This window comes from Brassica napus, chromosome C3 (genome assembly GCF_020379485.1).
Source record: "Brassica napus cultivar Da-Ae chromosome C3, Da-Ae, whole genome shotgun sequence".
In the NCBI taxonomy this organism is placed as follows: domain Eukaryota; kingdom Viridiplantae; phylum Streptophyta; class Magnoliopsida; order Brassicales; family Brassicaceae; genus Brassica; species Brassica napus.
Genome location: NC_063446.1, coordinates 39872404 through 39887041, shown reverse-complemented (window position 1 = coordinate 39887041; position 14638 = coordinate 39872404). Strand labels below are relative to the sequence as shown.

At 35.9% G+C, this 14638-nt stretch overlaps 3 protein-coding genes across 12 annotated transcripts; 2 read left to right on the top strand and 1 right to left on the bottom strand.

The window, feature by feature from the left end:
* The first annotated feature begins 1264 nt into the window (after positions 1–1264).
* Positions 1265–3850, top strand: LOC106348232 (pyruvate kinase, cytosolic isozyme). 2 transcript variants are annotated; one of them, XM_013787931.3, is made up of 4 exons: positions 1265–1359; positions 1605–1881; positions 2262–2723; positions 2810–3850. In XM_013787931.3, the coding sequence occupies exons 2-4, from the start codon at positions 1624–1626 to the stop codon at positions 3620–3622; spliced, it is 1533 nt and encodes a 510-aa protein (XP_013643385.1). In that variant the 5' UTR covers positions 1265–1359; positions 1605–1623; the 3' UTR covers positions 3623–3850. The 2 variants fall into 2 exon arrangements, with proteins under 2 accessions (XP_013643385.1, XP_013643391.1); XM_013787937.3 differs by having other exon boundaries at positions 1312–1487.
* A 1666-nt stretch (positions 3851–5516) lies between these two features.
* On the bottom strand, positions 5517–6431 carry LOC106380350 (SOSS complex subunit B homolog). Of its 4 annotated transcripts, none has more exons than XM_013820128.3 (2): positions 6210–6431; positions 5517–6137 (listed from the first exon to the last, which is right to left on the bottom strand). In XM_013820128.3, the coding sequence occupies exon 2, from the start codon at positions 5988–5990 to the stop codon at positions 5571–5573; it is 420 nt and encodes a 139-aa protein (XP_013675582.1). In that variant the 5' UTR covers positions 5991–6137; positions 6210–6431; the 3' UTR covers positions 5517–5570. The 4 variants fall into 4 exon arrangements, with proteins under 4 accessions (XP_013675582.1, XP_013675590.1, XP_013675576.1 ...); XM_013820136.3 differs by having other exon boundaries at positions 5517–6072; XM_013820122.3 differs by having other exon boundaries at positions 5517–6132; positions 6210–6430.
* A 2969-nt stretch (positions 6432–9400) lies between these two features.
* LOC106348203 (probable LRR receptor-like serine/threonine-protein kinase At5g63710) lies at positions 9401–13147 on the top strand. 6 transcript variants are annotated; one of them, XM_048750706.1, is made up of 10 exons: positions 9401–9770; positions 10224–10349; positions 10433–10562; positions 10637–10708; positions 10791–10934; positions 11020–11085; positions 11173–11243; positions 11318–11803; positions 12101–12495; positions 12554–13147. In XM_048750706.1, exons 1-10 carry the CDS (start codon positions 9731–9733, stop codon positions 12893–12895), a joined length of 1872 nt encoding a protein of 623 aa, XP_048606663.1. In that variant the 5' UTR covers positions 9401–9730; the 3' UTR covers positions 12896–13147. The 6 variants fall into 6 exon arrangements, with proteins under 6 accessions (XP_048606663.1, XP_048606664.1, XP_013643375.1 ...); XM_048750707.1 differs by having other exon boundaries at positions 9402–9743; XM_013787921.3 differs by having other exon boundaries at positions 9425–9743; positions 12575–13147.
* Positions 13148–14638: the final 1491 nt, after the last annotated feature.

Below are 14638 nucleotides of genomic sequence, written 5' to 3'. Positions count from 1 at the left end.
ACGAATGCATCAGTTACCATATCATGAACCCTATCATAATCTACCATTGCCTGATCCTCTTGATGGTAACTATGTGCATTATGCAATTGATGATCAACCGGTTCTTCTTGAAAGTTGCTATTACTACTACTAGCTTCATTCTGATCATAACTATAACCTTCTCCATGTTGAAACCAGATATAATAATTTGGCGTGAAATCTCTATTTACTAAATGCTTCCAAACATTTTCACGATTTGCCAACTTTGAATTGTTACATTTTCTACAAGGACAGAATATTTTACCGCTTTCTTGGGCGAGCGGTGTACAATCTGCTTGATGCATAAAACGCTCCAACCCAGCAAGATATTCTTTCGTCACTCTCCCGTTAGCATCTCTATGCATATACATCCACCTCCGCAACTCGAAAATATTTCCCAAGCCCGACATTTTTTTCACGTTTTGTTTTCTTGTTGGTGTGCTTAAAATTATGTTCAAACCTCCATATTTATAGAAAATTTTCGAATCTGGTAGTTGAATTTTGCTACGAATTTACGACGAAATATTAGGTTGGTGGCAAAAAAAACGTGTTAAGTTGGTGGATTTCTCGTTCTTTCCTCGTAAGTTATTTCCTCGTAAAAATCATGCTAATTTTACGACGAATTTGCGACGAAACACATTTTTCTCGGAAAAACCACGTCAACTTACGACGATTTTACGAGGAAACGCATTACTCGGTATTTTACAAGGCCGTTACGAGAAAACTTTATTTCCTCGCAATTTCATCGTTAAGTCAACGTAATTTCACGAGGATTAGTTTTCATCGTTAAATTTCCTTGCTAAAACTGTGTTTTCTTGTAGTGCATGAAAAATTATATAAGAAAAATATTGTAATATAAAACGACATGATTTTCCTTATTACCTAAATGAAATTCATGCAATTAAAAAGCATAAATGAAACTCTCGGTTCAATCAATCCAAATAAATTTAAGTTAATAAATTAACACCAGCCTTAAGAAAATTAGAGTTTTTTGGTTTATTAGCAACGAAAGAATAGCACACCTCTCTTTTAGATCCAAAAGCATATTCTTCTGTTAGAATAATCGTAGTCATATGTTCATAGCATGTTGCTAGTAAAATTTTATTTAAAAATTCACTAAACCAAATAAAACGAACAAGTCCACTATATCCAGATTTCGAAGGGGCGGAAATTATTTTCTTGGGTTATTGTTTAAAGCGAAAAATCACCATTGGATGTAATAATTTAAATAATTCGACGTGTCATTTATTTCACGCCGTTATAAAGTCTCTTCATTAACATTTTCGAGTCGCCGGCAGCTTTCACACTCCAAAAAAAAAAACAGACAGAAGCAGTTTTCAGGTTAGATCCGATCCTCTCCGATCATCTCTTCATCATTCGATAATCGCTAGATCCCTCCTCATAAATCGTAATCGTGCATCAGATCATCGGCTGTAATAGCTATTCATATTCGTTCGTTGAATCTCAAAGTCTCGTCCTTTTCCGCTTGTTTTTAAAACGTGGACTTTGATTAGTTATGATCTCTTCACTTTGATCTGATAAAGTTCGATCCTTTATCGAAGATTGGTTCCATTTGTTTAAATCAGGTTGAGATTCGAAGAAAAAATGTCGAACATAGACATTGAAGGGATACTGAAGGAGCTGCCTAACGATGGGAGGACTCCGAAGACGAAGATCGTTTGCACTCTAGGTCCTGCGTCTCGCTCTGTTCCTATGATTGAGAAGCTTCTCAAAGCGGGAATGAATGTTGCTCGTTTCAACTTCTCTCACGGTAGCCATGAGTACCATCAGGAGACTCTTGACAATCTCCGCGCCGCTATGCAGAATACAGGCATCCTCGCTGCTGTTATGCTTGACACAAAGGTTTCATCTTTCTCTCTTCTTTTCTGCTTGATCATGAATATTTCTGTTTAGCTTGTCTTCCTTACTTCCATGAAAGCTTCAACCTCTAAATTAAGAAACTTTGAGTTGAGAAATTAGACAGTTTTAAAGAAGGTGAAACTAGAACATGGTTAATGCTTGGAGTGTCATTGGTTTCTGTTTGAGTTGCTTCTAGCTAAGGTCTGGAGCATGAGGATTGGGCATTTAGTGTTTACATGCTTGTCAGTGTTGATAGATACATATGTTAATTGATGGCGTTGATTCAAACTAGCAACCAATAGATCTTATGTGCTAACTTCGAATGGAGTGTATTAGTATGTGTTTACAACGGTTCAATGTTTAATTTTCATGTTTTACTATAGGGGCCTGAGATTCGAACCGGTTTCTTGAAAGATGGGAACCCTATACAGCTTAAGGAAGGCCAGGAGATAACTATCAGCACCGATTACGAGATCAAGGGCGATGAGAAAACGATTTCCATGAGCTACAAGAAGCTGCCGGTGGATGTGCAGCCAGGACATACCATACTATGTGCTGATGGAAGCATAAGTCTAGCTGTACTGTCATGCGATCCGAAGTCTGGAACCGTACGATGTCGATGTGAAAACACAGCGATGCTGGGGGAAAGAAAGAACGTGAATCTCCCCGGTGTTGTTGTTGATCTCCCCACGTTGACTGAGAAGGATGTTGAAGACATTCTTAAATGGGGTGTTCCAAACAAAATCGACATGATTGCTCTGTCGTTTGTTCGCAAAGGATCGGATCTTGTTAATGTCAGGAAAGTACTTGGATCACATTCCAAGAGTATAATGTTGATGTCCAAGGTAACAACAACACACACACACACACACCTTGTTCTTGTCTTGTTAGTGTTGTCTGATTTTTTTAAGTTTGATTTGAATCATTGAAGGTTGAGAACCAGGAAGGAGTGCTGAACTTCGACGAGATCTTGCGTGAAACAGATGCATTCATGGTTGCTCGTGGAGATCTCGGGATGGAGATACCGATAGAGAAGATCTTCTTGGCTCAAAAGATGATGATCTACAAGTGTAACCTCGCTGGTAAACCGGTGGTCACAGCCACTCAAATGCTCGAGTCTATGATCAAATCGCCACGTCCCACACGAGCCGAAGCCACTGACGTGGCAAACGCGGTTCTGGACGGCACAGACTGCGTCATGCTCAGCGGTGAAAGCGCTGCAGGAGCCTTCCCTGAGATAGCAGTGAAAACAATGGCTAAAATCTGCATAGAAGCAGAATCGTCGCTTGACTACAACACAATCTTCAAGGAGATGATTAGAGCGACTCCACTTCCAATGAGCACGCTGGAGAGTCTTGCATCATCCGCCGTAAGAACAGCAAACAAAGCCAGGGCCAAACTCATCATCGTGTTGACAAGAGGAGGTACAACGGCCAAGCTGGTGGCTAAGTATAGACCGGCTGTTCCTATTCTCTCGGTGGTTGTTCCGGTTTTCACCAGCGACACGTTTAATTGGAGCTGCAGCGATGAGTCACCGGCCAGGCATAGTTTGATATATAGAGGTTTGATTCCGGTATTGGCTGAAGGATCTGCAAAAGCGACTGATAATGAATCTACAGAGGAGATTATTGAGTCTGCTTTGAAGCAGGCGACTGAGAAAGGACTGTGTAACCATGGTGATGCTGTGGTGGCTCTGCACCGTATTGGAGCTGCCTCTGTTATCAAGATCTGTGTGGTCAAGTGATTTTTTGGTCAAATCAATATCATCATCTTCTCAAGGTTTATGTTCCAGGGTGAAATAAAGAACAGGAAACAGGTGTTCCGAAAATGTTTTGGGTTTTTGTTTGCATTTCTTCTCTTTTACTACTTTTAGTTTATAAGATTTTTTATGAATGCATGCACTTATTGTTATAGTTTATTTAACTAAACAAATACCACTTTATCATATTTTTAACACGAGCCTTTCTAATTATTAATCTCCATATACTCTATTTGTTTCTTAATAACGCATGTTTTAGATTTTTAAAAAATTAATATTTAACTATCAATACATTAATTTTTAAAATTATAACCCATAAATTAACATAAATACCAATTCAATAAATTCAAAATTGTCAATTAACATTCTTGAAGTAAAACAATGATTTTTAAAAACAAGTAAAAAGCGATAGAACATGCATTATTTAGAGACGAAGTATTTGTTAAGAAAAATTATTTTGCTGATTTTTCATTCATGATATTTCTCATCACTTTTTTGATTTTTTAAATTTAATTTTCTTTATTAGTCATTGCTAAACACATTTAGAAAAAGATAGAGAAAGAGAAAGAGAATCTCAGAGAGAGCTAAACCCTAACTCCGGCCGCCGCCTTTGGCGTTGCCGGAGGCTCCACCTTCTCCCCTTTCCTTGTTTTATTTGTGCTCTCCTCTTCCCAGATCCAGACCGAGTCGATATGCGCGCTTCTCTGACGATGTTTTGTCCTCCGGAACTGCGTGGTGCTGGTCGGAGTCGGCGAACCTTTGAGTGGAGTAGCGGCGAGACGTTGGCGAGACTGAGAAGAAGAGAGTCGGCTTTTAGGATTGTAGGTCTAAACAGATCTAATTTTGTTTTTCCAGGTCTAGTTGAAGACCTTGTTGATGATGGCGCGTGGAGAAGGATAGACGTCTCCTCTAACTCGACTCTTCCTCCTTGTGTGGTGGCGAGATGGGTGGAGGAGAAGTGCGACGAACAGAGGTTAGTGGGGCCACGCGCCATCATCAACAAGGTCTCATAAATGCTGAATCAGATTCCCTCTTGCGTTTTTCTATCATCACAATCCGCGTTTCATTCCGGACAAGTATCCGGCTTGGCCATGACGGGAGGCAAAGAACAACGACGGTATGACTCAAATCCGGGTTGCGCCGTTCGACGATGATTCTGATGGTCTTGAACTCGACTCTTATCCTATGGAGACATCAGAGGGAACTTGCAAGAGATACCGGATTGGGGTATGGTTAGCTGAAGTATCAATGTCTTTACCCGTCCTAGTCTCTAGATTTTTTTCAGTCGGACCTTCAGTCCGCTAGCGGCAGAGGTTTATAGCAAGAAACATCAATGGCCTCAAGCTTCTTCTAGTGGAGCGCCTCTGGGTGAAGTTGCTAATGGGACATGCACAGAACTCTGATCATAGGAGACCATAGCGTGGTGAATAATTGCAATATCTGGGAAGGTTTGGGTGTGATGAAACCTTGTATATACGGCCTTATGCTCCGCCCTTTGGTGAAAAGTTCGGAGACTTCGACCCCAATAAGAAGGAGGAGTCCGAGCAATAAGCACTTAGAGTGTTGTGGCAGCTGATCCAAGTATCTTATTCTGATCATAAGGAGATCACTGCTTGCTTTCAACTGATGTCTCGTGTTCGTTCTCTTTTGAACCGGTTTAGGTCTGGTCTTTTGTAACTATGTGGTTTAATTACGTGGTCAAAGTGACTGGATGAGATGATATGGTAACGTAGGAACCAAATGAGTGTTTCTAGGTGATACTTGTATCTTCATCCTCATGTCATATTGTGGTTAAAGCCTCTTCCGAGGCAATGTGGTCACAATCTGATTGTATTAGAATCATTTGGTTAATGGAAAAGTTGATGTTGAGCCAAAAAAAAAAAAAAAAAAAACAAGTTTGTTACCATTCTCCATGTGTTGTTTACAAACCTTATCAAGGCAAAGGAGGGAAAATACGGGAATGCGCTGAAACGACCCCGTTCTGAATATAGCGTTTGGGATTCTCAGGATCAGGATTCCACTGGATCTCGCTAACGTTGGGCGTTTCGACAAACGCAACCGTGAACTCACCCATCTTCTCCATCTTCCCACGTTTCCCAGCTCTGAGAAGGAGCCCACTGTTCCTAACGTACGAGAATATCCCATTGGTGAGCTTCACGATATCCCCTGCTTCGAAGGCCTCGCACTCGTCTCCCCACAGCTGTATGTGAACCGCCGCCGTTTCATCCGCAGCTAACGCGATACAACTCTTTCCGCTCGCCGAGGCGGGTGATCTTGCTTTGTCGAGGATGATGAAACGCGTGTTTATGTTGTTCTGTGCCGCCGGAACTATGTCCTTGAGAAACAAGTGCATCTTGTCGGAAACCGCTAGGATAGAATCTCCTGAAATTGGAAGTTGGAACAGGGAGGACTCTAACACTGGTTCAAAAAAGAAGCTAACGGAGAACACAACCACACTTCAATTTCTCATTCAGACATTTTATCGAACGCCTGATCTACGCTATTTAAGAATCTATAATCAGATTACGGACTCCAAACCATCGTTTGCAAACCAAAAATTACAGAAACTTACTGGTTTAGAGCAGAGAGTGGGAGATCATTTCAAATCGACGATGCAGATGGAGGAAACACCGATGAGTGGAGAAGGCGAAGAAGGTTCAGACGTGAGTGAGAAGAGGGAAACGTCGGGAGCGCCAATGTATAATTTTTAAATAGATAGGGGCAAAGCCGTAAATGTCGAATTTGCTCACCCTTATTAAACTTAAAGCCGGTTTAACCGACCGGTTTGTTTCCAATCCAAGTTACAATATACAGATGGAGTGTAACTCAATATGCCCCTGTTAAAAAAAAACTATTCTCCTTATCCCTCTTCTTTTCTCACTACCATTCTCTCTTTGTGATTACCAAACTAACCTTCTAATTTTTAATTATAAATCTGATACCTCATTAATCATGAATTAAATTTATATCAAAAATCAGTTGGATCCCACAATAAACTTTAACCAATGAAACCTCATTTTTCTCTTCTTCAACGTGACCTCTTTTTTCTTTTTTCTTTTTTTAACGTGACATTTTTCTTTTTGTTAACTGAAACTTTATACAACATTTAATATATGTTCATTTTTTTATGAAATTTGTTATAAAATAGCTTTAAATTTCAAAATATATTAAAATATTGTAAAAAATAAAAGATTTGCTGAAAATTTTAGAAGATTGAAAACAAGTTTTAAAACTGTTTTTTGTTTTAGATTTATTATATCTGTTTTTAAAAAAAATTATCTAAAATATCTTTAAAGTGAATTGTTCATCTTGGGTAATGTAAATAATGTAATATTTACTGAGAATTTCGAAAAATTAAAAACAAGTTTTAAAACTATTTTTCTGGGTTGTAGATTTATTATATATGTTTAAAAAAAATTATCTAGAATATCATTAAAATGAATTGTACATCTTGGGTTATGTAAATAATGTAAGATTTACTGAGAATTTCGGAAGATTGAAAACGAGTTTTAAAATTGTTTTTCTGGGTTTTAGATATATTATATCCGTCTAAAAAAATTATCTAGAATATCATTAAAATGAATTGTACATCTTGGGGAATGTAAATAATGTAAGATTTATTGAGAATTTCGAAAGATTGAAAACAAGTTTTAAACTTTTTTTCTGGGTTTTAGATTTGTTATATCTGTTTTCTTAAAATAAATTTATCTAGAATATCATTAAAATGAACTGTACATCTTGGATAATGTAAATAGTGTAAGATTTACTAAAAATTTTGGAAGACTAAAAATGAGTTTTAAAACTGTTTTTTTGGGGTTAATTTTAGATTTATTATATCCGTTTTTTAAAAAAAATTACCTAGATTATCATTATAATGAACCGTAAATCTTGGGTAATGTATATAATTTAAGATTTCCTAAGAATTTCGAAAGATTTAAAACGAGTTTTAAAATTGGGTTTTCTGGGGTTTAGGTTTATTATGTTTGTTTTTGCAGAAATTTATTTGGAATATAATTAAAATGAAATGTATATCTTAGATAATGTAAATAACGTAAGATTTAATGAAAATTTTGAGACATTAAAAATTATTTTAAAACTGTGTTTATGGGGTTGGTTTATTTTACTTCATTTTGAAGTATAGTATGACTTTAATATGGTCATAGAAATAATAGTACTGGTTTAATCCGAACAACATCGATTAGGTAGTAAATGTGAAAATAATTAGGTACTACTTAGACAACTTGTATTACTATGGAAAAACATTTTTATTAGAACTATTAGTTCTACTATGTTGAAGTTGCACAAAAAAAAAGTTCTACTATGTTGAAAAATTATTGAACTATTAGGATTACTGGGTTTATTTTATGTAATTCGGACTACAAGGATTACTAGGTTTATTATGTGTAATTTGAAATACTAGGATTACTTGGTTTTATTATGTGTAACTTGAAACTCCTATATATTGCAAGTAGTGCGTAAATTTAACATATAGAACCCATATATTATCTATTATTAGACTATGTATATAGTACATAAGACTATTAAAACTATTCAGATGATTATTTTCTATAGTTTTAGGAATATCTATCATTTTCCCAAAATGATTCCTTAACTTTCATAGTTATTGTGTGAATCATAAGGCTATCGTAAGAAGAATCTATAAAAATACTTATTTCTATTAAACTGTTTATGTAATACTCTTCCTTAATAATATTCATTATATAAAAACATTGGTTTTACTACCAAGTATTCTATTTGGACATGGTTTTACTAATAAAACTTAAAATTCGCCAAAGTATTACACTCCGTATAGGACTTTAACTCAACAATGCCTTGGGTTCTCACCACTGTAAATTTGTGGCTGGAGTTTCCTAATACATTAATTATAAGATTAGTCCAAAGGTTAAGTAAAGTTAAGCTACTCTTAATAAAGGTTTAAACTAGTAGTATGTTAGTTTGTAATGTAAGAGTTTAAGTATATTGTTTTTTTCTTAGTTTTTATTCACTTGCGTTGATTCATTTTCTTTTTTTTTCTTATGAAAATAGAATATATTTGTGTTTGTTTTATCTGTGAATGTAGATAAAATTACACTTTTTAAATATACGTTGTAGATTGTGATGATCATCAGATCTTTTGCAGACCGAACAAAAGTCTCACCAAGGTGAAGAATCGTATGACATTACATAAAGGCATGAGCATGAGAACATATTCAAGTTCAAGCATATTATTATTGATATTATTTATAACATTGTTCTTCCACATATATTCTTAGTCTGCTTCTTCCTCACGTTATGTTTTTTTTGTAAACCTAACTTTCTTTAAATATATCTAACCTTTTCTTGATCCTTTCTTTGATTAGCCTGTTTCTTATAAGAAAATGCTTTAGAATTTTATATCCATCAAACTGAATAATGTTCTCTCAGTTTTTTCTGTTCAAAATATATTTGTGTTTGTATATTATTTGTTCCTCTCATTACTGGCACTGAAGGTGAGTGAGAGATGAGAAGAATATATATACACAGAATGCCCCTTTTTGCATTGCCATCGTTCAGACTAGTGGAATAATAATCTGAACAAGTGGAACCTTCTTACACATGCTTCTGTCTATTCCTAAATCAAAAGCTCTTTTCCAAAACATAATCTACTTCTTAATCAAGCTCGTGTTTAAATGACTGATTCATTCAGATCATTCTTTATTATTATTATCTTTTGTAGGTTCATTCATCTCACCTTTTAGTCCCAATCTCAATGAAGTCCCACACTTGCAAAAGAGATCAATCAAAATAAAGAAGCAAGAAAAAAGAAACAAACACACCACACCAATTAAGAAATCAAAGATGTTTCAACTTAGTGGGATTCTCTTTCCCTCAAAGCAGCATTTCTTCTTCTTCTTTACATCATAGGGATAAAAAATTGAACAATACCTTTTGTGGGTCCTTTAAAGCCACTAACTTCTAAAAGAGTCATCTTCTTTATATGAATTTTTATTTCAATATTGTTGCTCCTATTGGCTTCATTATTACACAAACCCTCCATTTCTCTTCACAACCCATGTTTTTGTTCTCTTGTGTTTAGAGTGTTTCAGCTTATCTATGGCTCACTCAGGTACCAAAAGCTTTGCTATTCTTACACGTTAGTCTCTTTTTTCTCCATTTATATATTATTCAGGCTTCTTGGTTTTTGCTATTTTATGTAATATATTAATTGCTTCTTTTAGTTTCAAGCTACAAAGTATTTGGTACATATTTAGGTGAAACACAGAAAGGTTTTTAAGAGAGTATTTGAACATCAAAAGCAAAGAGTCAACGACACAGTTAGAAAAGTTTTCGTTCTTGATGCTTTCATCTTCTTCATGTTTTGGCTTCAAGTGATCTCTGATGGGAATTGATCTGACAATGTTTCATATTAAAAACAAACAAAGCTGTTAGTTATTAATATATAACTAGACCCACCATCTGTTTTTTTTCTTTTATTTGCTTATTAATGTTTAGTTAACATTGTTTGATCATAAGGGCTATGCGTTTCTTGTAGAAGAACTAAACTTTCATATATATAACAATTCTTATGACATCTAATAAACTGCAGGGAACGGTGAAAGATTTTGCAATCCTCTAAGAAATTGCTTTACATGGAACCATTTCATCTTACAATGCTTCATGATCTTAACTTTTGTGGGGATCACTTCTTCATCAACTCAACCAGATATAGAAGGTCTATATATATTTATGATTATCCTTTTTTGTATAAATGATCTTTAAGGTATCAATTGGCTTTACTTCTTGTCAACCTGCTAGGAGGAGCTTTGTTGCAGCTCAGAGACTCACTTAAGGATTCAAGCAATCGTCTTAGATGGACACGAGATTTCGTTAGCCCTTGCTTTAGCTGGTCTTATGTCACCTGCAGAGACCAGAGTGTTGTAGCTCTGTAAGTATCACTCCTCAAGTTTTATTTTTCTGATATTTTGGATTGTGTTGAGACTCTTTTGAATCAATTTGTAGGAGTCTTGCCTCAAATGGATTCACAGGAACACTCTCTCCATCTATTACAAAACTGAAGTTCTTGGTTACACTGTAAGAAGACATCACAAACCATTTTTTGATTCTCTAAAGATTCCATTAATCATAATATTTTTTCTTGATGCCTTAAATGCAGAGAGTTACAGAACAACAGTTTATCTGGTACTTTACCGGATTATCTAGGGAGCATGGTTAATCTTCAGACGTTAAACCTATCAATGAACAGTTTCAGCGGCTCAATACCTGCGAGCTGGAGTCAGCTCTCGAATCTAAAGCACTTGTAAGTCCACGTGAAACAAACCTCATATGAGACATTCTTTTAACTATGGTTTAACGAGTTTTTCTTTTGGCTTATTGATTCACAGAGATCTCTCAAACAATAACTTAACAGGAAGCATCCCTACACAGTTCTTCTCAATCCCAACATTCGAGTAAAACAATCTTGTTAATCCTCATGAATCTACTTATATCACAGTGTTTTCTCAGTTTTATAACCACATAGTGTGTGGTTTCTTCAGTTTTTCAGGAACTCATCTAATATGTGGTAAAAGCTTGAATCAGCCTTGTTCTTCAAGCTCTCGTCTTCCAGGTTCTTGATTACTTCATCTTCATACAACTCACTAACAGAACAGACTTACAAACTTAGTATCTTTTTAACTGCAGTCACGTCCTCCAAGAAGAAGCTAAGAAACATCACTTTAACCGCAACTTGTGTTGCTTCTGTAATCTTATTCCTTGGAGCTATGGTTATGTATCACCACCATCGCCGTCGCAGAACCAAGAACGACATCTTTTTCGATGTAGCTGGTGAAGATGACAGGAAGATCTCCTTCGGACAGCTAAAAAGATTCTCTTTGCGCGAAGTCCAGCTAGCAACAGATAGTTTCAACGAGAGTAAGTTGATCGGACAAGGAGGGTTTGGAAAAGTGTACAGAGGTATGCTTCCAGACAAAACAAAAGTTGCGGTGAAACGACTTGCTGATTACTTCAGTCCTGGAGGAGAAGCAGCTTTCCAAAGAGAGATTCAGCTCATAAGCGTCGCGGTTCATAAGAATCTCTTACGCCTTATTGGCTTCTGCACAACTTCCTCTGAGAGGATCCTTGTGTATCCATACATGGAGAATCTTAGCGTCGCATATCGACTAAGAGGTATATACTCCCTCCATTTGTGTTTTTGTTGAGTGAAATTTTTGTTACAAAACAATTGTTATTTAGGATTTCAATGAAATTTATGTAATCATTTATCTTTTTATCCTTACATAAATTAAGAAAGAAAAAAAGCTGAATGCAATAGAAATATGATAGTTAAATAAAGGCAAAACTGAACATTTAACCATTTTTTAATTTAAATTAAAAAACCTAGAAGTATTACACAATAGATTCTCTATAGTAGTAGTCAATGACTTAGATTGTATTATGTGTTGAAGAGAGTTTGTTACATTGTAGATTTAAAGGCGGGAGAGGAAGGGTTAGACTGGCCAACAAGGAAGCGTGTGGCTTACGGTTCAGCTCATGGTTTAGAGTATCTACACGAGCACTGTAACCCTAAGATCATACACCGCGATCTCAAGGCTGCAAACATACTTCTAGACAACAACTTTGAACCTGTTCTTGGAGATTTTGGTTTAGCTAAGCTTGTGGATACATCGTTGACTCATGTCACAACTCAAGTCCGTGGCACAATGGGACACATTGCGCCAGAGTATCTCTGCACAGGAAAATCATCAGAGAAAACCGATGTTTTCGGTTACGGTATAACACTTCTAGAACTCGTTACTGGTCAGCGTGCAATAGACTTTTCGCGCTTGGAAGAGGAGGAAAACATTCTCTTGCTTGATCATGTAAGAGTTGAGAAATTATCTTTTTAAGATTTCTTGTGTATTAAGTTACATGAAATAGTGTTGGATGTGTTTGAAACAGATAAAGAAGCTGTTGAGAGAGCAGAGACTGAGAGACATTGTTGATAGCAATTTGACTACTTATGACTCTGAAGAAGTTGAAACCATTGTTCAAGTGGCTCTTCTATGTACACAAGGCACACCAGAAGATAGACCAGCGATGTCTGAAGTGGTTAAGATGCTTCAAGGGACTGGTAGTTTGGCTGAAAAATGGGTTGAGTGGGAACAGCTTGAAGAAGTTAGGAACAAAGAAGCATTGTTGCTTCCCACCTTACCAGCTACTTGGGATGAAGAAGAGTCCACCATTGATCAAGAATCTATCAGTTTATCGTCAGCAAGATGAGGTTGAAGGAGCTTTAGAAAGATATTTAAAAAAAAAAAACTTTGCATTACATGTATAAAAGATAAACCTAGAAGTGTATTTGATCTGCTAACTGTATTAAAACAGGTGGGAAACTAAGTAAAACACAAGCTTGGTTTGTGTAATAGATCGTATGATATACATACATATACCTAGCTGTGTTTTTGTATATAAGAATTGGTTATTGTGTTTTGATAATGGTTTGTTATGGAGGCAGCAGTGCATTACAGTTTCCTCTGTTTTTGGCGCTTGTTGATTCTTGCTCTGTTTTAAGAAACAATTGCTACGTAGTCGTTTCATATGATGTCGTAAGACCGTTACTAAGGTTTTGAGCTCTTTTTTTTTTTTAGGCAACAAAGGTTTTGAGCTCATTCCTTCAAATTTGGCTGTTTTAAAATTCTTTTATAAAGTGTATTGTCACATATCTCCAAAACATAAATTACACATTATAAAGTGTATTGTCTTAAGATTGTGTTCTGGATCTAGGTTTTTATATGTCTTGACTTCTTCGTCCTTTCGGTTTATTTAATGGATTATACTTGTTGTTTTAAGTTTCCCTGGCTCACTTTTGGTAAATTGATCTCTAAGCTTGCTTTTTCGGGTTTTTGGTATTGTTGTAAACGTTTTCCTAATCTTTTGGCTTTTGCAGTCGGAACATTTTTGTATTTGGTGGTTTTGGCTGGCTAGATCTCTTTTTTCTCCTAATCTATTGAGATTGGAGTGTTCGTTTCAGAGCATTTTTACCGTATCCGGAAGAGGGTGTAAACCAAATGTAGTTCTTTCTTGGTGGGTGTAGGTTGGAGAGGTGTTCTCTCGGTGTTACTAAAAATTGATATTATCGTTTGGTAGGGCGTGGACGACAACGATGAATCTTGTTTGATTATGGCTGGAAGTATCAAGAAGTTGCAAGTCTAGGGTGCTATTATCAGTTTGAGTTTTTATAATCTTTTTTTTTAGTTGTAGTTTAGGCTTGGTTCTATTTCTTGAGTTGTTCCGATGTAGGTTTTAGTTGTTTTTTAGTGGATGTTTGATTCTGAAAGTTTTTTTAGAGCAGCATTATCGGCAAAACCTCACATGAATTTTTGAAACAACAAAATACCAATTTTTAAAATCAAGCTTAATTAGTTAACTAAATCAAATTTTTAAAAAATAAAATTTAACCACCACAAAAGTGACATCTGGATGATAAGGTTCTGATGGATTTCTAATAATGTGTAAGATCAGATATTTTTACTTTTTCTCTCTCCAATTTTTTTTTACCTTTCATCTGTAAGAAACTGAGTAAAACCATTGTTAATCATGCTCTTATTATTCTATCAGGTTATGTATTAACTTTATATCGGTTGAATATTTTTAGATGGAAAATAAAAGAATTTTTTACCTTCTAAGACACTTTATGTCTTTGGATTTACTCTCTAAGACACATTGCACATGTCACACACTTCTTCCTTAGTCATTGTCTTCTATACCCTTATGGTAGAGAAAGTAGAAAATCCAAACCAGAACAAAATCCTATACATCGGTTTATGCCTTTGTACCAAACCAATTTCTAATTCAAATTTACACATTTCTCTCTCTTTTACGATTCTCTCTCTCTCTTTCTCTCACGCCTCCTTGCGGCGATTTCGACCAAACCCTAGAACTACTCTCTTCACAGTCTCTCCTTCGACGGTTCCAGCTAGATCCTTTCATCTCTTTCCCTTCTTCACACAATCTCTGTCACTC